This window comes from Mustelus asterias, chromosome 7 (assembly GCF_964213995.1).
Source record: "Mustelus asterias chromosome 7, sMusAst1.hap1.1, whole genome shotgun sequence".
In the NCBI taxonomy this organism is placed as follows: Eukaryota; Metazoa; Chordata; class Chondrichthyes; order Carcharhiniformes; family Triakidae; genus Mustelus; species Mustelus asterias.
This window is the reverse complement of record NC_135807.1, coordinates 83,154,818-83,177,479: the sequence shown is the minus strand read 5'-3', so window position 1 is coordinate 83,177,479 and position 22,662 is coordinate 83,154,818. Positions and strand designations below refer to the sequence as shown.

Below are 22,662 nucleotides of genomic sequence, written 5' to 3'. Positions count from 1 at the left end.
TTGCTCAAGAATTCCCAGCCTCTGACCTGCTCTTGCTGCCAGCATATTTATACAGCTGGTCCAATTATGTTTCTGGTCAGTGGTAACACCCAAGATGTTGACTTCTCTCTTGGAAATTATCATTGCTTGGAATCACATGAGGTGAATGTTACTTCCATTTTTCAGCCCAAGTCTAAATGTTGTCCAGTCTTGCTGCAGAACCTGAGGAGCAGTAAATGGTATTGAACATCTGTGTAATCATCAGTAAATATCCCGACTTCTGACCTAATGTTGGAGGAAAGATCATAGGTGTAGCAGATGATGATGATTGGGCCTTGGACATCACTCTGAGGAACACCTGTAGCAATGTCCTGTAGCTGAGATGATTAGAATCCAACAATCAATCATAGAACCATAGAAAAGTTGCAGCACAGAAGCAAGCTATTTGGCCCATCTTGCCCACCAGCCCAAGGACACCCAGGTGCCCTTTCTAATCCCACCTTCCTGCACCCAACCCATAGCCTTGCAACTTACAGCACTTAAGGTGACTGAGTGACTTGCTAGGTCATTTCAGAGGGCAGGTACTTTTTAGAAGAGTTTAGGATCTATGCCTCCACCACCAACTTGGGCAGTGAATTCCAAACACTCACTACCTCTGCATTAAAAAAGTTCTTCCTCATGTCCCCTCTACAGTTCTGCCACTTATCTTGAATTTACGTCCCTAGTTCTAGAATTCTCTACCAAGGGAAACTATTTTATCTTGTCCACTCTATTTCTTCCCCTCATCTTTGTTCGTGTTGTATACAACTCCAACCAATGGAGAGATTTTCCCAATTCCCATTGACTTCAGTTTTGCTCGGCCTCCATGGCGCTGCACTGGATCAAAAGCAGCCTTGATGTCAAGGACAGTTACTTTCACTTATCCTGTCACTTCAGCTCTTCCGGACTACAACTCTATTGTTCATGTTTGGTCCAAAACTGTAATGAAGTCTGGAGCAGAGTATCCCTGGAACGACCTAACCTGAGTATGGGTGAGCAGGTTATTGTTGAATAAGGGCCACTTGACAGTATTGTGAACTGCACCTTCCAATACTTTGCTGTTGATTGAGAGTAGACAGTTGGGGTGGCAACTGACTGGGATTTCTCCTGCCTTTTGTGGACAGGACATAACTGGGCAATTTTCCACATTGTTGGGTAGCTGTAGTGGAACAGCTTGGCTAATTCTGGACCACAGGTCTTGAGTGCCACCTACTGGGATGATGTTAGGGCATGTAACATTCACTATATCTAGCAATTTCTGTTGTTTCTTGATATCATATGCTGAAAACTGGCATCTCTGATACTTCGAGCCTCAGAAGAAGATAGGCAAATTGGTGATTGAGGGGTTAGGTATTGCTCTTCCCTCTTGTTGTCTCTCACCACATGCCACAAGCCCAGTCGAGCAAATATTTCTTTCAGGACTTGGCCAGCTGTCATTGATACCAAATCACTATTGGTGATGGATACTTAAGTCCCCCATCAGGGTACATTCTGTGGCCCTGGCTTTCCTCAATTAGTGTTCAACTTGAAGGACATGAAGACGCGACAGCTGAGGAAGGTCTTTAGGTGGTAATTGGCAAGTGCTTCTCTTGCCTATATTTGACCTAATGTCATCAGACGACATGGATCCAGAGTCAATTTTGAAGACTTCCAGGGCCACTATCTCCTGAATGTATATCTCTGTGCCACCACCTCTGGTGGGTCTGTTCTACCGAGAGAGAAGATTTACCCAAGGATCATGATGGAGGAGTCTTTGACATTGGATGTAAGGCATGATTTTGTGACTATGAGTATGTTAGGCTGTTGCTTGACAAGTCTGTGAGATAACTCTCCCAATTTTGCTGCAAGTCTCCAGATGTTCAGTGATGACCGCATAATATTCAGCACCATTTGTTACTCCTCAGATACCGAAGCAATCCATGCCTAAATGCAGCAAGACCTAGACAACATTCTGGCTTGGACTAACAAGTGGCAAGTAACATTTGCGCCATTGACCATCTCCAAGACAGAATCTAACCATCATCCCTTGACCATCAATGCCATTACCATCGCAGAATCTCTCACTATAAACATCCCAGGGCTCATCATTGACCAAAAACTGAACTGGACGAGCCATATAAATACTGTGGCTACAAGAGAAGGTAAGAGGCTAGGAATCCTGTGGCAAATAACTCACTTCCTGACTCTCTAAAGCCTGTTCACCATCTACAAGGCTCAAGTCAGGAGTGTGATGAAATGCTGTCCATCACTTGCCTGGATGAGTGCAGCTCCAACAACACAAGAAGCTGGGCACCATCCAGGACAAAGCCACCTGCTTAATCGGTACCCTTTCCACAAATATTCATTGTCTTCACCACTGACGAATAGTGGCACCATCTACAAGATGCACTGCAGGAACTCACCAGGCATTCCTTAGGCAGCACCTTCCAAACCCATGACCGCTACTAGCTAGGAAGATACCTGCGAATACCACCACCCAAGTCTCCTTCCTCCGCACTCCCCACAAAGTTACTTATCATCCTGACTTGGAAATATATTGCCGTTCGTTCACATATCATTAGGTCAAAATCCTAAAACTCCCTTTATAACAGCACCATGGGTGTTACTATACCTCAGGTCCTGCAGTGGTTCAAGGCAGCAGCTCACCACCGCCTGCTCAAGGGCACCTAGTGATGGTCAATAAATGCTGGCCTAGCCAGCGGTGCCCACATTCCACAAGTTAGTTTTCAAAATGTTAGCAAGGACAACTGCAGTCACTCGGTAGGTCAACGTCGGATGGTCAGTCTGGCTTTATTCTTATTTGACATTTCTAAAGCAGTTTGATACAATATAGGCCACTTCAGAGGGCAATTATAATCAACCAGATTGCTATGGGGCATGTGGCCAGGCTGGGTAAGGACAGCAAATTTCCTTCCCTAAAGAACATTACTGAACCAGATTTTTTTTTAAAATTACAATCTGGTGGTTCCCTGATCGTTATTGAGATTGGCTTTTTTTTCCCCCGGGTTTTATTAATTCATTGAATTTAAATTCCACAAACTACCATGGTGGGATTTGAACCCTTGTCTCCAGACCATTAGTCTTTGTCTCTGACATGACGGATAGGATAGAAACTGATACATCTGTCTGTCCATCTAACATTCCCCCGAATAAAGCCAGAAAGAGATTTCATATACAAATACAATACAGACTTCACTCTCATAACAAGTCGATGCTAAGAGAGGTTTCTGGTAGTTATGTTTGCCATCAGAGACTCCCAATTAAAATACCAGTTGGCAGCTTTCTCGCAGGAACAGCAGCATGATAAGTCTGTTTTCGCTATTTTAATGATCTATCCAACCCATTCCCAACAGATGAATTGGATTAAAAATCACTCCTCATTTTTTAAAAATACCCTGTATAAATACTACCCAAGTAAAGTTATAAAATTTGTTCTCCTTTTCCTCAAATAATTTTGAAAAATCAACCAAATTTTGTTAGAGACTAAAAGAAAAGTAATCTATTATTTGGGTAGACTAATTACTAGTGATGCATCTTAATAAATGGGCATACTTCAAGCTCAGAATGTAGAATTTCTCCAATTTCTTTCAGGATGTTTTGGCTGTGGTTTATAATAATCACATGCTGAAACCTTTTGCAACAGCATTCATTATTATGAGTATTTATTAACCAAATAATTTTGACAAGAAGAATGGAGCAGTTGTACTTTGGTTTTTTGTCAAGTATTTTTTTGCCATTACTGTATGAACTGAGCCTGCCAAATGCTATAGATTACTCAAAACAAATAGAACCAAATTTCTCAAGTACCCAATTTGTATGACTTTTTTTAAATAAGGAAGTCAATTGACTTGAGAATATTGATAGAAAAGTTTTTTTTTTCCATTTTTCTCTGTACTATCTCCAATTATCACATCTGTAATGAGAATGTTTTCTCTAATCATGACCTTTGTGGCACCTCCAGATCAGTCGCACACAAATGCATCAGGAAGGTGACAGATTCCCATTATGCAAGGGCTCACATGTATATTCACAGGACCAGGCAAGCCAGGACACCAGGACCATGGGCTTTGCTCACTTAGCAGGTATGCCCCAGGTGCAAGGTGTGATTGACTGCAGCCGGGGCACCCACATAGTCCTGCAGCCTCCCTGGCGGCATGCGGCACCACTCATGAACCACAAGGCATACTACTCCCTCAACATTCAACTCGTTTGCAATCACATGGCGCGCAGGTGTGTGCCTGATTCCAAGGGACCGCACATGACAGGTACATATTCAGCCGCTTGGAGATCCCAGCCATTCTGAGGAAGCGCACTGGCTGGTGACACCAGTGCAGAGCCCAAACACCAGCAGAGACTGACTATAACAAGGCTCATGCTTTTATGCGTATGCTGGTGGAACATGCAATACGACTGTTCTGGTGTCTGGACCGGTCTGAGGGGAGGGACGCCCTGAAGTACAGCCGATAGAGGTGTCCCGTTTCACTATAGTCTGTTGTGCTCTCCACATCTTGGCGCTGCAGAGAGGAGACTAACTGGACAAGGAGGAGATTATCAGTAAGGCTGCCACAGCCTCCGAGAAGGGGGTGGTCACCTTGCTGGAAGGACGTCTATGTGACCATAGATAGAGGACATCCCACCTCTGCTGTACACCATCCAAGAGATTGGTCAGGGCTCCTCCGAGAAATGGTGATGCAGGGTTCCTGGCAGCCATCCCCTCTAATGGATCTGGAACAAGTCCTGGGAAGGTATTTATGTGGAACTCCTCACTGGTTGCAGAGACCAAGATGACCCAGGGCAAAAAAGTCAGAAGAGAGCTGCTATAAGCACAGCCGGCAAGATTCACATTGTTTTTTTTCACTGGAACAATATTTTGCCAAATTCTGGTACGATCCCACATCCGCCAAGTCATTCCCAAATAAAGACTTAAGTGCATCTTCTTTTCAGCAATAACTAATCAATCATGCTTCAGTGATTTCTCTTTTCAAATTCTGCACTCTCTCTTTAGTTAATAGGGGTTAAAAAAGGCAATGTAAAACTGTCATCTAAAAACTGTTAAATATTTGAAACATCTTGTCTGCTAAGGTTGATGCACGCAATACTTCTGTTTACACTAGAATGTGAAATAAACTGCCAATATGCACATGTACAAATGTGCATAATAACTTAATTAGAAAGAGACAAGCTACTTAAGTGCCTCGTGATGTTAGACAGATGTGTTATACAAATATGCAGATGCCAAAAACACACACAAAATAAGAATAACTGTTAATCAGATTATTGCCTCTTGTGTTGACTATTTCCCCCCAAAATTCCTTTTTTTTTTTCATGGCTACTATTACTTCTATCGGTTGTGCAGCTGTTGATCACCTCATGTTGGTCGAGCAATGTGTCTACTTTAAAAAAACATAAATAATATGAAAGGAATACCTGTTTTTTTTTTAATTCGTGGGATATGGGCATTGCTGGCTGGCCAGCATTTATTGCCCATCCCTAGTTGCCCTTAAGGAGGTGGTGGTGAGCTGCCTTCTTGAATCGCTACATTCCACGTGCTATGGGTTGAGCCACAATGCCGTTAGGGAGGGAATCCCAGGATTTTGACCCAGCAACTGCAAAGGAACAGCGATATATTTCCAAGTCAGGATGGTGAGTGGCTTGGACGGAAACTTGCAGGTCGTGGTGTTCCCACATCCTTCTCGATGGAAGTGATCGTGGATTTAGGTGGTGCTGTCTAAGAATCTTTGGTGAATTGCTGCACTGCATCTTGTAGGTAGTATACATTGGTGCTACTGAGCATCGATGGTGGAAGAAGTGAAGGCTTGTGGATATGGTGCCAATCAAGTTGGCTGCTTTGTCCTGGATGGTGTCAAGCTTGTTAAGTGGTAAAATGTGAAAAATTGCTATGTTCTAGTTTTCTCACCCAACCCGTAATTAAATGGTTCATCTGAAGTGTCCTGCCTTCAGCAGAATTAACGTTAAGGAGTCATATGACATTGATGTGTTCTTCAAGTTTGGATGGACTGGACTCCAGGATCAGTTTCCCAATTACATGCAAATCCTCCCATGTTTGCATGCGAATAGAAATGTAACCTCGCAAAGGATTTTAAGGCCCAAAACACTACGCTGAACCAATGTTTATTTTTTCCCCAACTTGGGGTCAATGGTGTTCCCATGCACCATTTGCCCTTGTCCTTCTAGGTGGTAGGTCACAGGTTTGGGAGGTGCTGCTAAAGTACACACTGCTACCACTGGCAAAAATTGGTCAAGAAATCCGTCAGGAGATCTAAAATAAGAAATATGACAGTGGGAAACGTTTTATTTAAAATATATCAATAGTTTCTCTACATATACACGTGCAGGAAAAAGGAAATGTTGGGACCATTAAAAGGCCCCAAAGGTGACATGGTACATGAAATACACCTAATTTTCTTCTCCTTTCATAGAGAATAGTTTCTCGAGCATACGGGTTTAGCTCTGAGCTGGGCCAAAGATGGACTCAAACTAATATCTAACCCAGGAAGCACGATTAGAACTTTAGATTTTAAAAAGAAAATTCATGAGATATAGGCATCCCTGGCAAAGGCAGCATTTCTTGCCCATCCCTAATTGTCCTTTATTGAATGATTTGCTAGGCCATTTCAGTGGGCAGTTAAGAGTGAAGTATCTTGCTGGTTAACAATAAAAAGTAAAACAAGGCATCAGTCCTAGATCATGAGGATATTTACAGAAGTAGCCAGCAAAATTAGTCATATTTCCAATGCTATTAGTCTGAGGATCATTAGGAACTGGAGTAATGCCCAAGAATGGTAAAATAATGAACATAACATCAATCTTAAAAAAGAGATAACCTAGGGAACTACACACAACTGTGCCAATCATCTATTGTCAACAAGGCTTCCAATACCATGTGGCACAAACAATTTATCTGCAAAGTAGGAAGATGTGAGATAGGAAGTAAAATTATAGATTGAAAGTTGGCCAAACCCAAAAACAAAAGGGCAATTGCAAAATCAAACTACATCAAAGTGGTGAGAAGTCATGAGTAAAGTGCCAATAGGATCATGCTGTGATTATTGCTGTTTAGTGTATGTACATGTTTTGGAACAGAGGATAGAAGCAAGCTAGTGTGCAGCTTACACAATTTTAATTTGTGGTGGATTGACAAGTATTTTTTTTACAGATGGACTGCAGATTATTATCCACTCCTGCACTTTTCGACATTCTTAGGAATGCAGGAGAAAATAGTTAGGTAAGGAGGTGGTAGTTGCATTCAGTACAAAGAATATGACTCAGAAATATAGATTTTAAGAATTAAAAGCAATGGAATGAATTCAATTTGAATTCAAGGAATTGACCAACAACTATATCTCACAGAAACTGCTTTGAAATTTCATCTTTAAGTATCTTTATTGCATTTTAACCTTTGCTTTGGTTAAAATCCCTAAAAGGAATTTCTGTAGAAATGAAGTTATTGTTCATGGCTTCAAACATGTATTGATGCACAATAGCATGTGTTATTCTCTATGTCTTCATTTTTTTTTAAATAAAAGAATCCAGCAACAATAAATATGAGGTTATTCACTTTGGAAGCAAAAACAGGAAGGCAGATTACTACCTGAATGGCTGTAAATTAGGAGAGGGGAGTGTGCAGAGGGACCTGGGTGTCCTTGTGCACCAGTCGCTGAAGGTAAGCATGCAGGTGCAGCAGGCAGTAAAGAAAGCAAATGGTATGTTGGCCTTCATTGCAAGAGGTTGAGTGCAGGAGCAGCAATGTGTTGTTGCAATTATGCAGGGCCTTGGTGAGGCCACACCTAAAATATTGTGTGCAGGAAGAATGTTCTTGCTCTCGAGGGAGTGCAGCAAAGGTTTACCAGGCTGATTCCGGGGATGGTGGGACCGATGTATGAGGAGAGATTGACTAGGTTAGGATTGTTTTCACTGGAGTTCAGACTGAGGGGGGGAATTTCATGGAGACTTATAAAATTCTAACAGCACTAGACAGGGTAGATGCAGGGAAGATGTTCCCGATGGTGGGGGAGTCCAAAACTAGGGGTCACAGTCTGAGGATTCGGGAAGACCATTTAGGATGGAGGTGAGGAGACATTTCTTCACCCAAAGATTGTTGAGCCTGTGGAATTCATTACCACAGGAAGGGAACGAATTGATGCAAAAACATTGAATGTATTCAACAGGCAGCTAGATATAGTACTTGGAGCGAATGGGATCAAAGGTTATGGGGAGAAAGCAGGACTAGGCTATTGAGTTAGATGATCAGCCATGGTCGTGATGAATGGAGAAGCATGCTCGAAGGGCCAAATGGCCTCCTCCTGCTCCTATCTTCTATGCTACAGTAGTAACAAGAAGCTTAAAATATTTCTAACCAACTGGAACTACAGAACTATACTTTAAATAAAGGAAAGAGAATATAGATCAACTAGTGATTTTTTAAAAAACATTTTACATATTAAAGCTACATAGCTAATAGATCTCAAAAATAATTTGATACAATTTGATCTGCAAGTTGCTTGATAGGCTGAAGGTTTAAATGATCAGCTTTAGTGTGGGATGAACCATACATCAAACTATTACAGAGGAAGAAGTTTTTTTTGGTGAGCTAATAGAGAACACCCCACTGATATTTGGAGCTGAAGAGGAAACTTAAAAGAGATATGTCGAGGAGATTGTGTCTCTGTTAGAAAGGAGTGCCAGAATTTGTGGTCGGGTTGTGGTTGGGGCAAGCATTCCTGGTGCTCTCCAGGTTTCTGTCCTCTGGAAGGGGATGGTGAAGTGACAAAGAAAGGTTTGCTGTGACAGATGAGAATGAACTCCCACTTACCTAACGAAGGAGCAGTGCTCCGAAAGCTAGTGGCTTTTGCTACCAAATAAACCTGTTGGACTTTAACCTGGTGTTGTGAGACTTCTTACAGATGAGAATGTCAGGTAATCCAGCCTTTCAGGGAACAAGGGAAGAAAGGAGTAGCAGCAAATAAATTGTATAATTAGGAAAATGAATTATTCAGTTTAGAGAAAGAATTCTGTCTGGCTAGTGCCTGAAAAATGAATGATATGTTGTCTCCTAGATCTATGGGTGCAGGATCTGAAGTCCAAAATTGACAGAACGCTAGAGGGCGCAGGTGAGGAACCACATGGGAACAAATAGCATAGGTAGAAATTGACCAGAGGTCCTTCGTATTAGACTAAGAAATGAAGCTTAAAGGAAGGAACTGGTGTCATATTTTCTGAAACATGACCTATGCTATATACTGGTGAAAAGGTTGGGGGTAATTAGACAAAGCAAAAAGATTCATGGTATTGGCATAGGGCATTGGGATTTTGATCCTTTATTTTAAATTGGAAGAAGCCACCCAAGCAAAAGGAGATGTAGAGGGTTGACAGATGGGATAGATAGAATGATGCAGTAATATTTACACTAGATGTAAGAGTTGGACCTTGAGCGAGGTCTGGCTTGGTGGCAGATGGGAAAGGAAGGAATTTGCCAAGACTGCTGAATGGTTCATCTCAACTTTAGTCACAAACAGGTCCATGACCATCTCACACACTGAAGGCCAGGATGGAGGGGCAAGGGGAGGGGTGTTGAAGGTGACAATTGTTACCTGAGAATGTAAGTCACAGGGCTATTTTTGGGTTCCAAGTTGATCCTGGAATAGTGAGCAGTTTTGGATGAGAAGAGCAAGATCTAATGGTGCTTAATTTGCTTCAACCAAATCCTGTGATGAATAGTTAAATCAATCAGATATCGTATTTATAAAATCTCAGACTTAAGGAAAATGAGGACCATAACAAGGTGAGAGAAAATAAGGGTTGTATAGGACAATGAGGTATCAAAATCACATGTGGAGGAGCTTGTTGTGGAGAACAAAGAACCAAAGACAGATTGGAGATTGAAAATGTAGACTTATGTGAAACAGTTAGCCCTTTTATAATGAATAGTGTTGATGTGTCTATATTTTTAAGGTTTATAAATTTCCATAACCCTTTCTACCTCCTTGTGGATAATGCATAGATTCCCAAACACTTACTTGAAATCACAGAATACATATGACTTAAAATTACTCACAATGATATATATCATCAATAAAATTGAATATTACAGCACACATTGTGCAAGCTCCATTCATGACATTGCCATCATTCATTGCACTATCCACAGAAGACACAAGTAAAATTTAGTACATTGCAATGTTATCTAGTGATTTGTTCTGTCAAATTTTACTAACACAAACAGGGATTTTAATGGATTAGGATAATGCAATTGTGTCAACTTTGTACTGCTATGCTGTAGGTAAATACTTTTACTAGAATTTGTTTTATAAACTTAAAAAGTTTAAAAACATTAAATATAGTAATTTTATCTCAAAGCTTCAAATGGTAAAAATACTACTCATCATCAACCACTACATTTATAACAAAACATTGGGCGAGATCTAGCACCCCGTTCACCACGGATGTAAATCCCATTATGGCCCTTAAATCACATGAGAAGGCCTAAACGGGAGTCATGCTGGTGAGATCTCAGTTTGAGATGTTCCCAGCCCCCTCGCCTACTGGTGATGTGATCAGTTCACACTCTGAAAGGGCATTTATGTGATTACAATAAATTGGCTTTCCTCATTTGCAAAATTATATCAAGTACTTTATCTTCATGATACTATTCTCAATGTTTTGATACATTATAGAAATTGCAAAAGGATATGAAATCTTACTAGCATAAATGGCATATTGTCATTTTTAGAAAGGTGTTGGCTGGAATTTTCTCACCGTTCACGCCCCGTCACTGTTGCAAGCAAGGGTGGACACTTCGGTGCTCAGCCAAACCTCTGTTCACTGCAGAGGGACCAAAGAATCCCACCAACGTGAATGGCTGGAAAATTCCGGCCATTGAATTGATAGGTGAGTTCTAAAGGAATTTAATAGATGCAGAATAGTTTATGATACAATGCATAAAGACATTCACATGAATATATGAATTAACTATTTATTTTAAGTTTGTTGATCAATTGTCTGAAGAACATTTCTGGAGATGGTTGAAACCTAAAACAAAAATAGAAAATGCTACAATTGCATAGCAGGCCTCTTAGCCTCAACAGAGAGAGCAGATAAGTTAACATTGAGTATAAATTCTATTTGAAAAAAGGGAACACAAGTAAAACATTGCCCCAGAATTCACAGTAGAACCATAAAAACATAGAAACTCAAAGCAAGAGTTGTCAATTTGGCCCTTCAAACCTGCTCTGCCATTCATTTTGATCATGGCTGATCATTGAATTCAATATCCTGATCCCCCTTTCCTCCCATATCTCTTGATGCTTTTAACCCCAAGAGTTATATCTAAAATCTTCTTGAAATTTTGGCCTCAATTACATTCTCTGGTAGTGAGTTCCACACATTCATCACCCTCTGGTGAAGAAATTTCTCCTTACCTCAGGTCTAAAAGGATTATCCCTTATCCTCAAACTATGACCCATAGTTCTGGATTCCCCTACAATCCGGAACATTCTTTCTGATTCTACTCTGTCCAACTCTGTTAGAATTTTATAAGTTTCTCTGAGATCCCCTCTCACTCTTCTAAACTCCAGTGAAGATAATCCTAACCGACTCAGTCTCTCCTCATATGACAGACCTGCCATCCCAGGAATCAGCCTAGTAAACCTTCGCTGTACTCGCTCTATAGCAAGGACATCCTTCCTCAGATAAGGACACCAAAACTGCACATAATATTCCAGATGTGGCCTCACCAGTGCCCATTAATATTGTAGTAAAACATTGCTAAGCCTATACTCAAATCCTCTCGCTTTGAAGGCCAACATACCATTTGCCTTCCTTATTGTCTGCTGTACCTGTGCGCTTACTTTCAGCAACTGATGCACGAGGACTTCAAGGTCTCGCTGAGTATCCACTTCTCGCAATTTACACCCATTCAAGTGATAATCTGTCTGCCTATTATTGCTACCAAAGTGGATAACCTCACATTTATCCACATTATGTTGCATCTGCCATGCAAATGCCCACACACTCAGCATGTCCAAATCAAGCTGAAGCATCTCTGCATCCTCCTCACAGCGCATCCTCCCACCCAACTTTGTATCATCTGCAAATTTGGAGAGGGACATTCAGGTCCCTCTTCCAAATCATTATTACATAATGTGAACAGTTGGGATCCTTGCACAGCTCCCTGCAGAACCCCAATAGTCACTGACTGCCAATCAGAAAAAGACCCATTTATGCCAACTCTTTGCTTCCTATCTGCTAACCAGCTTTCTATCCATCTCAAGACATTACCTGCAATCCCATGTGCTTTAACTTTATACAGTCGTCTGTTTTGTGAGACCTTGTCGAAAGCCTTGTGAAAGTCTAAATAAACCACATCCACTGGTTCTCCTCAGTCAATTCTAGTAGTTACATCCTCAAAAAATTCCAATAGATTCATCAAGCATGATTTCCCTTTTGTAAATCCATGCTAGCTTTGCCTTCCAAATGCCGAGTTATGAAATCCTTGATAATAGACTAGCAACTCCCTCAGTACCGATGTTAGGCTCACTGGTCTATAGCTCCCTGTTTTCTCTCTACCTCTCTTTTTGAACAGCAGACTTACATTAACATAAGAACATAAGAACTAGGAGCAGGAGTAGGCCATCTGGCCCCTCAAGCCTGCTCCGCCATTCAATAAGATCATGGTTGATCTTTTTGTGGAATCAGCTCCACTTACCCACCCGCTCACCATCACCCTTAATTCCTTTACTGTTCAAAAATTTATCTATCCTTGCCTTAAAAACATTCAATGAGGTAGCCTCAACTGCTTCACTGGGCAGGAAATTCCACAGATTCACAACCCTTTGTGTGAAGAAGTTCCTCCTCAACTCAGTCCTAAATCTGCTTCCCCTTATTTTGAGCCTATGCCCCCTAGTTCTAGTTTCACCCGCCAGTGGAAACAACTTCCCTGCTTTTATCGTATCCATTCCCTTCATAATCTTATATGTTTCAATAAGATCTCCCCTCATTCTTCTGAATTCCAATGAGTATAGCCCCAGTCTACTCAGTCTCTCTTCATAAGCCAACCCTTTCAACTCCGGAATCAACCTAGTGAATCTCCTCTGCACCCCCTCCAGTGCCAGTATGTCCTTTCTCAAGTCAGGAGACAAAACTGTACACAGTACTCCAGGTGTGGCCTCACCAGCACCTTATACAGCTGCAACATAACCTCGCTGTTTTTAAACTCCATCCCTCTAGCAATGAAGGACAAAATTCCATTTGTCGTCTTAATTACCTGCTGCACCTGCAAACCAACTCCTTGAGATTCCTGCACAAAGACACCCAGGTCCCTCTGCACAGCAGCATGCTGCAATTTTTTAACCATTTAAATAGGAGTCCATTTTGCTGTTATTCCTACCAAAATGGATGACCTCACATTTACCAACATTGTACTCCATCTGCCAGACCCTCGCCCACTCACTTAGACTATCTATATCCCTTTGCTGACATTCAGCAACCTCTGCACACTTTGCTCTTCCTCCCATCTTAGTGTCATGTGCGAATTTTGACACACTACACTTGGTCCCCAACTCCAAATCATCTATGTAAATCGTAAACAATTGCGGTCCCAACACTGATCCCTGAGGCACACCACTAGTCACTGATCGCCAACCAGAAAAACACCCATTTACTCCCACTCTCTGCTTTCTGTTAGTTAACCAATCCTCTATCCATGCTAATACATTACCCGTAACACTGTGCACCTTTATCTTATGTAGCAGTCTTTGGTGCGGCACCTTGTCAAATGCCTTCTGGAAATCCAGATACACCACATCCACAGGTTCCCCATTGCCCACTGCACATGTAATGTTCTCAAAGGATTCCACCAAATTAGTCAAACATGACCTTCCCTTCATAAACCCATGCTGCGTCTTCCAGATGGGACAATTTATATCCAGATGTCTCGCTATTTCTTCCTTGATGATAGATTCAAGCATTTTCCCTACTACAGAAGTTAAGCTAACCGGCCTATAGTTACCTGCCTTTTGTCTACCTCATTTTTTAAACAGCGGCGTCACATTTGCTGTTTTCCAATCTGCAGGAACCACCCCAGAGTCCAGCAAATTTTGGTAAATTACCGCGAGTGCATTTGCTATTTCTCCCGCCATCTCTATTAGTACCCTGGGATGCATTCCATCAGGACCAGGAGACTTGTCTACCTTTAGCCCCATTAACTTGCCCAACACTACCTCTTTCATAATGATAGTTTCTAGGTTCTCACCTGCCATAGCCTTCCTGTCATCAATTTTTGGCATGTTATTTGTGTCTTCCACTGTGACGACCGACACAAAATACCTGTTCAATACCTCAGCCATTTTCTCATTTCCAGTTATTACATTCCCTTTCTCATCCTCTAAAGGACCAATGTTTATTTTAGCCACTCTTTTTTGTTTTATATATTTGTAGAAACTTTTGCTATGTTTTTATATTCTGAGCTAGTTTACTCTCATAATCCATCTTACTTTTCTTTATAGCTTTTTTCGTGGCTTTCTGCTGACCTTTAAAGATTTCCCAATCTTCTAGGTTCCCACTAATCTTTGCCACTTGGTATGCATTTTCTTTCAATTTGATACCCTCTATTTCCTTAGATATCCATGGCTGATGATCTCTTTTTCTACAGTCCTTCCTTGTCACTGGTACATACTGTTGCTGAGCACTGTGAAAGTCCTCACTGTTCCTCAATTGTCCCACCATCAAGATTTTGCTCCCTCATCCCTTTGTAGTCTCCTTTGTTTAAGCACAAGACACTGGTATTGGATTTTACCTTCTCACGCTCAATTTGTATTTTATATTCAATCATGCTATGATCACTTCTTCCAAGAGGATCCCTAACTGCAAGATCATTAATTATTCCCGTCTCATTACACAGGACCAGATCTAGGATAGCTTGCTCCCTTGTCAGTTCCATTACATACTGTTCAAGGAAGCTATCGCGGATACATTGTATGAACTCCTCCTCAAGGCTGCCTTGACCGACCTGGTTTGACCAATTGATGTGTAGATTAAAATCCCCCATGATAATTGTTGTACCATTTTTACATGCATCAATTATTTCTTTGTTATTTCTCGCCCCACGATGATGTCATTATTTGGTGGCCTATAGACTACACCTATCAGTGACTTTTTCTCCTTACTATTTCTAATTTCCACCCAAATGAATTCAACCATTTTTTCCATAGAACCTATATCATCTCTCACTACCACCCTGATGTCATCCTTAAATATCAGAGCTACACCACCTCCCTTACCTTCCTGTCGTTCCCTCCGAACAGTCTGACACCCCTGGATATTTAACTCCCAGTCATGACCATCCTGCAATCATGTCTCTGTAATGGCCATCAAATCATACTCGTTCACAATGATTTGTGCTGTCAACTCATTTACCTTGTTTCGAATGCTACGAGCATTCAGCTAAAGTGCCCTTATGCTGATTTTTGCACCTTCTTTTTGAATTCTAACACTTGCATTAATAACATCTCCTGAGTTTTCCTTCCTTTTAACTTTTTTCCCGATTTTTGATGTGGTTGGAATCTTCTCCCCACATTTTGTCCTTGCTCCCTCCTTCTCGGACTCCTTACATAGGTTCCCATCCCCCTGGCATATTAGTTTAAACCCTCCCCAACTGCTCTAGCAAACACTCCCCCTAGGACATCAGTCCCAGTCCTGCCCAGGTGTAACCCGTCCAATTCGTACAGGTCCCACCTCCCCAGAACCAGTCCCAATGCCCCAGGAATCTGAAACCCTCCCCCTGACACCATCTCTTCAGCCACGTATTTATCCAATATATCCTCTCATTACATTAGCTGGCTTACATTAGCTATCCTCCAATCTGTAGGAACTATTCCAGAGTCCAAAGAATTTTGGAAAATAACCACCACTGGATCTACTATTTCCAGGGCCACTTCCTTAAATACTCTGGGAGGAAGATTATCAGGACCTGGAGATTTATCCACCTTCAATCCCATCAATTTTCCCAAAACCATTCCTCTACTAATGCTGATTTCCTTCAGCTCCTCAATGAAACATGTTTCTCTCTGCACTTCTGGTACATTGCTTCAGTCTTCACAAAGGAAGACATGAATAAAGTACAAATTTAATTCCTCAGCCATTTCTTTATTCCCCATTATGAATTCTCCCGTTTCTGAAGGGCTAGGTCAGGTCAATGACGAGAGCGGGTCCATGGGTTGGGAGAGGAATCTCCTGTGGGTGGAGAGAATCCCATGGGAGAGCAGGAGGAATCCCATGTAGGGATTGGCCTGAATATTTAAAATATTTACCACAGAAGTGAGAAGAGGTTTTATTTCTTCTGACCTTTTATGAGTAACTATTAGTGTAACCATGGCAGCGTGACATCTGACCTTGTACATACAGTGAAGCATGGAAATTCAGAGTTACCGTCAGCAAGACTCAAGACCTTCTTAGGTGCACTGTTGCAGTCTTCGCTGATAGAATCATTAGAAATCACTGATTTGTTGTGAACTACAGCTATTTATACTGAACACAATTCTCAACGTAAAACCAATGAAAATATTAAACCTTCTTCAATCAAGAGTAACTGCATTTTTAAATGACGTACTAAGTGATAACTAATGAACAGCACATAGAATTCTAGAGTGCAGAAGGAGACCATTTGGTCCATCGAGTCTGCACCGACTCTCTGACAGAGAGTCTTAGCCAGGCCCTCTTCCCGCACATTTACCAGGGCTGATCCACCTAACCAAGGGGTAATGCAGCATGGCCAATCCACCTAAACGATACACCATTGGACTGTGGGAAGCAACCAGAGGAGACCCACGCAGACACGGAGAGAACATGCAAACTCCACAGAGACAGTTACCCAAGACCGGAAATGAACTCTGGTCCTTGGCACTTTGAGGCAGCAGTGCTAACATATGTGCCACTGTGCTATCCCTTTGGTCCTGTAAACACTAATTCTTCAATTCATTCCTTAAGAACATTTTAAAATTACAGATTTTTAATAAAATGAAAAATTTTAAACTTTAGTTCTGATATTTACATTTTTCCCTTAACGCCATGTGTATATCCTAATCTTTATTTTGCAGTCCATACATTGACTTGAATGGGCTAAAATTTCCCCGGAGTGGCATTCAGCGTTGAATTCCCTGTGCCAAATTTCTTCCCTGTCGGTCGCGCTCAACCTTCCTGACTCAGGCCAGGCAAGATCCAGGCAGCAGAGCGATCATCGAGACTCAGCGTCAAAGTTTAAAGTAGTTGGAGTGAAGGACACGGCACTAGCCTCCATAAAGCAGGGAAGTTTTAAGATCTAATTGAAACTGACAGCCAGGGAGGTGTCCAAGCTAAGTCAAGAGGATTTGTGGGGGGTGAGGGGGGAGGGGTGAGGAGTTCAGAACTTGGGGGTAGGTCCAGCCGGGTCAGGTCAGTGACGAGAGTCAGGTTCATGGGCTGGGAGAGGAATCTCCTGTGGGTGGAGGAAATCCCATGGGAGAGGAGGAATCATCCAATGTGGGGATCAGTCTGAATCTTTAAAATAGTTACCACGTAAGTTAGAAGAGGTTTTATTTCTTTTGACCTTTTATGAGTAACTATTAGCATAACCATGGCAAAACCATCCAAAGTTAGTGATTTAAATCGCTTTTTCAGATGGTTCACAGTGCAGCACAATTGCCTGAGGAAGATTGAACTTCTGGACAATTGCCAAGCAAATGCTAATCTGGGAAGTTCTGAGAGGTAGCCCCCCCCCAAATCCAACACCAGGGAGCCCAAAAGTTATGGCCCAATGTGATTTATATTCTCTGCTTTTTACTTTTGCTGTCTGTGAGAATTCTTTAATCTGATTGGCTGATCAGCTTGCCTACTGCCTGCAATGTTGCTAGATGCTACAAATCCCCGGTAGGTGGTAGCAAATAGGAACAGACATCAAAAATAAGGAAATCTATGTTCTCGAGCCCACAAAATCTTTGGGGGCATAGCTTTTTTAGGTAAAGAATGGTGAGCACTATTCATTATCTTCTCTATTCCTCAGAGACTAACTTTGACAGAGTATTCAAGCACTTTCTGTCGCATACAATTTCCCTTGAATAACATAATTAAGCATACCTTGGCTTTACTTTGTCCATTGTCACACAACACTTCTTTTAGTTCCTCAGAAAATCTCTGAGCCATTTGATCTCCAGATACAAACTGAGATTTTAGGTTTTCCAAGTGGGGCTTCAAAATCTCCTCCGATTTCTTTCTGTTGGGTATAAACAGATAGCTCACAGCCAAAATAAAATTTCATTTACTGCAAATAGCTTGTGATATTTACTAACAGCTCGGAAAAAATTACAGAAGCAAAATGATGGCAAATTCAAGTTACTTTATCATAATTACATCTTATTTATTGCATAATTTTGCTTTGTTATTAGGCATATCAAGGTTTCTGGGCAAAATTTTAACCAAAGATCAAAAAACAGATAAAACTCTGAGGAAAGCAAATGAAATAAGCTTTAATGGTGAGTTCAACATAATAAGATTTATGTCATATGATATTACTAATAACCAAATTAAGTCATAACTAAAATAGAAAGCATGAAGATCTAAATAGCGTGTGTGTTGTCAATTTCATTAATGGACAAGCAGGGCTATATGTCCATGTTCAGAAAATTCACAATGGGCCAAATGGCCTATTCCTGTTTCTTAAATGGTGGATTGAAGTAAAAAGATAGATTTTGAAAACAAGGGTGTTTTGTGAGGAAATAAGCTGCAATATTTGTGCTGTGGACCAAACGTTTAACAGGTTCCATTTAATTAATATGATTACTTTCTTTTGCACAATTATATTAACAATTTTAATCCTACAAATATACCTTACACATACCTAAACTCAAAATATTTTTACAATTGACTACTTTCTTTTTTGCAATGAATTTACTTTAATTTATTATACTTGATTCTAGTTTAATTAGATTTACAATTTTCCCATGTGATTTCTACTAATCATACTTTACATCCTCAGTGTCACTCTCAAAATCCTCAGGATCAAAATATAAATCTATACCTATTTCCTCAATATTTGTTAATACTCTGAATATTTCATCATCGGTGTCAAAGGCAACATCTGCAGTACCACCCTCTACATTTTAATGTCGCTGTCTGCATTTTTAATGTTTGTTAAAATCCTAAATCTTTAATGATAGACCATATTAGAACTTCCTTCTTGAGCCACAATAAAGAGGTACATAGACAATCCTATTCAGCTGTTAAATTTACTGATTATTTTTCCAAGAAGTGTTTTGACTTTGTTATTGTTCCCATAAGAACATTATTCCATGGGTCAGGTGGTTCATTTAAGGATGGCAATCGTACTTTAGCATTTCTGGAATACATGAGAAGTGACTCCTTTTTCCACTGTTTTGTTCCACAATATTCACTGATCTAATCACACTCGGATCGAATGGAAATATCATATTCTGGGTCTGTCTCAATGAGAGTCATAAATGAAAGTTTCCTGAAAGAGTAATGGATCCAGATTTTCATCTTGTGAAGGGCAGCGGGAGCCAGGAAAATTCCTGGCTTTGCGCACTCATCTTGGGAGAAAACGACACAAATGTGGGACTGTCAATGTCAGGTTAGGTGCGGGATGCAATCCAGGCCGCCAACCCAGGAAAGAGCTCAGAGTCAACCACAGGGGCTGCTTGGTACCGAGGTGGGCTGTTTAAAAGGCCAGCCTCTTGGCCCCAGTTATACTCAGAAAATATGGCCCTCCAGCCCACTCCTTGCACCACCCACACTTTCCATGCCATATTCATGCCATCTTATGCCATTGTACCTCATGCCAAGCTATGCTACTCCACACACTTCATGGTTCCTCATGCTAAGCTAAGCCCTTCCACCCAACCCCTCATGGTCCCTCATGTCCCCTTTGTCAAGCTATGGCATTTCCATGCCTCTTAACCCACTATACACTGTATAGCCTGGCAAAGAAGGACCTTTTAGACTTACCTTTCAAAAGGTTTCATAATGCAGACAATGGTTCACGACCTGTGAATCACAACTCTTTAAAAAGCTGTCTCAACTCCATGAAAATTGCAAAGGAGTAGGACATACCTATCTTTGTAACAGAGTCAGCTAGATCTGGAGCAGGGTGCAGGCTTTTCACCTGAACAGGCCCACAACCATGCCGACACTATAGTTAAGAAAGCCCACCAACAGCTCTACTTTCTCAGAAGACTAGGGAAATTTGGCACGTCAGCTACGACTCTCATCAACTTCTACAGATGCACCATGGAAAGCATTCTGTCTGGTTGTATCACAGCTTGGTATGGCTCCTGCTCTGCCCAAGACCGCAAGAAACTACAAAAGGTCGTGAATGTAGCCCAATCCATCACGCAAAACAGCCTCCCATCCATTTACTCTATCTACATTTCCTACTGCCTCAGCAAAGCAGCCAGCATAATTAAGGACCCCATGCACCCCAGACATTCTCTCTTCCACCTTCTTCCATCGGGAAAAGGTACAAAAGTCTGAGGTCACGTACCAACCGACTCAAGAACAGCTTCTTCCCTGCTGCCATCAGATTTTTGAATGGACCTACCTTGCATTAAGCTGATCTTTCTCTGCACCCTAGCTATGACTGTAACAATACATTCTGCACTCTCTCATTTGCTTCTCTATGAACGGTATGCTTTGTCTGTATAGTGCACAAGAAACAATACTTTTCACTGTATGTGACAATACATGTGACAATAATAAATCAAATCAAATGGGCGGCACAGTAGCACAGTGGTTAGCACTGCTGCTTCATAGCTCCAGCGACCTGGGTTCAATTCCCGGCTTGGGTCACTGTCTGTGTGGAGTTTGCACATTCTCCTCGTGTCTGCATGGGTTTCCTCCGTGCTCTGGTTTCCTCTCACAGTCCAAAGATGTGCGGGTTAGGTTGATTGGCCATGCTAAAATTGCCCCTTAGTGTTCTGAGATGTGTAGGTTAGAGGGATTAGCGGGTAAATGTGTAGGGATATGGGGGTAGGGCCTGGTTGGGATTGTGGTCAGTGCAGACTCGATGGGCAAGATGGCCTCTTTCTGCACTGTAGGGTTTCTATGATTCTATGAAACGAGATGCCGAAGAAATTTGGGGATTTATGATATAAATTCATCAAATTCTTGCCTTGAATGTACAGTTAAGGTTAGTTAAAGCATGTCTGAGTTACGGTGTCACTAGAGGTGCCACAACCTCTACCACTTAGATGAACAAGGGCAGCAGACGTGTGGAACACTACCACCTGCAAGTTTCCTTCCAAGTCACACACCATCCTGACATGGAGTGGTATCAATATTCCTTCACTGGCCGGGATTTTACAACCTTGCTCGGGCGGGGTTTGTAAAATCCTGCCCGAGATCAGAGAATTCCGTTCTGCGAGCCTCGCCCACCCCGATTCCGGGGCGGGCGTGGCAGTAAAATTCTGGCCATTACCTCTGAGTCAAAGTCCTGGAATATCCTTCCCAATGACATTATGAACCTACACCACACAGACTGCAGGAGTAGAAGAATGTGACTCACCATCAACTTTTATTTACTCATTTTATGAGATGTCGGTGTTGCTGGCTGGGCCTGCATTCACTGTCCATCCCTAACTGCCCTTCATTTCAGACAACATTTGAGAGTCAACCACGTTGATGTAGATCTGGAGTCACGTGTAGGCCAGACTAGGCAAGGACAGCAGATTTTTTTTCCCTAACAATGGTTTCATGGTCATCATTAGACTTTCAATTTCAATTTTTTATTGAGTTCAAATCTCACCATCCGCTGTGATGGGATTTGAACCCGGGTCCCCAGAGCATTACCCTGGCTCTCTGGATTACTAGTCCAGTGACCCCTTCTCAGTGGCAATGGGGGTGGGCAATAAATGCTGGCCTTATCAAAGACGCTCACATCCCACGAACTAATAAAAAACATAAGCTAATAAAATACAATGGTTTATGCCATTTCAGTTACTAATCCTCAATGCAAAATACATTTAGTGTTTAAAAAGTTAAAATAAGAAAATCTTGCTATGATCCAAAATCCAAAAGTCCAGTCCTTTAATGGAAGTTATAGTAGTTAGGTTCAATATGAAAGAAGGTTAACATACATTCATGATTAAGTTCCCCAAGTCACATTGGAAAGCATTGTAATGAAAAATGTAAAGATAATGTAAAAATTTGGCAGAACTCAAATTATCAGTAAAAGAGGTATCTATTTTTGGTATTTGGTGCAACTTCATTATGGAAATGTTTCATATTCAGAACAGCTGTGAACATTACACTATTAGAGTTACCAGTAGAAATATATAAAACGAACGGCATAAACAAGCCTCACAGAATGCAATTTATAAATTATGTTGTAAGGCTAAACAATGGTGCTACTGTCAATTTCTGGATCTTTATCCAAATGATCAGTATTAAAACAAGAAAGAAAACCCAAAAGCTGTACTGGCAATAGACTCGATGTTAGGCTTTCCGTACTGTCATTTTATTCTATTAGCACAGCCTAACAAAATTAGGTATGAATATGCAGTAATAGCATGCAAATTGGTCTCCCACACTTGCCTCAGGGCAGTGGTCTTTGCATTGCTAAATTCAATTCCTTCTACATCATTA

General features: G+C 41.4%; 1 protein-coding gene across 1 annotated transcript in view; it reads right to left on the bottom strand.

Moving 5' to 3' along the window:
- Positions 1 to 22,662, bottom strand: part of LOC144496129 (uncharacterized) — a 287,585-nt gene that overhangs the window by 212,781 nt on the left and 52,142 nt on the right. The window contains exon 5 of the mRNA XM_078217113.1: positions 18,145 to 18,280. Within this exon, the coding sequence (XP_078073239.1) occupies positions 18,145 to 18,280 (136 nt within the window). The remainder of the gene's footprint in view (positions 1 to 18,144; positions 18,281 to 22,662) is intronic.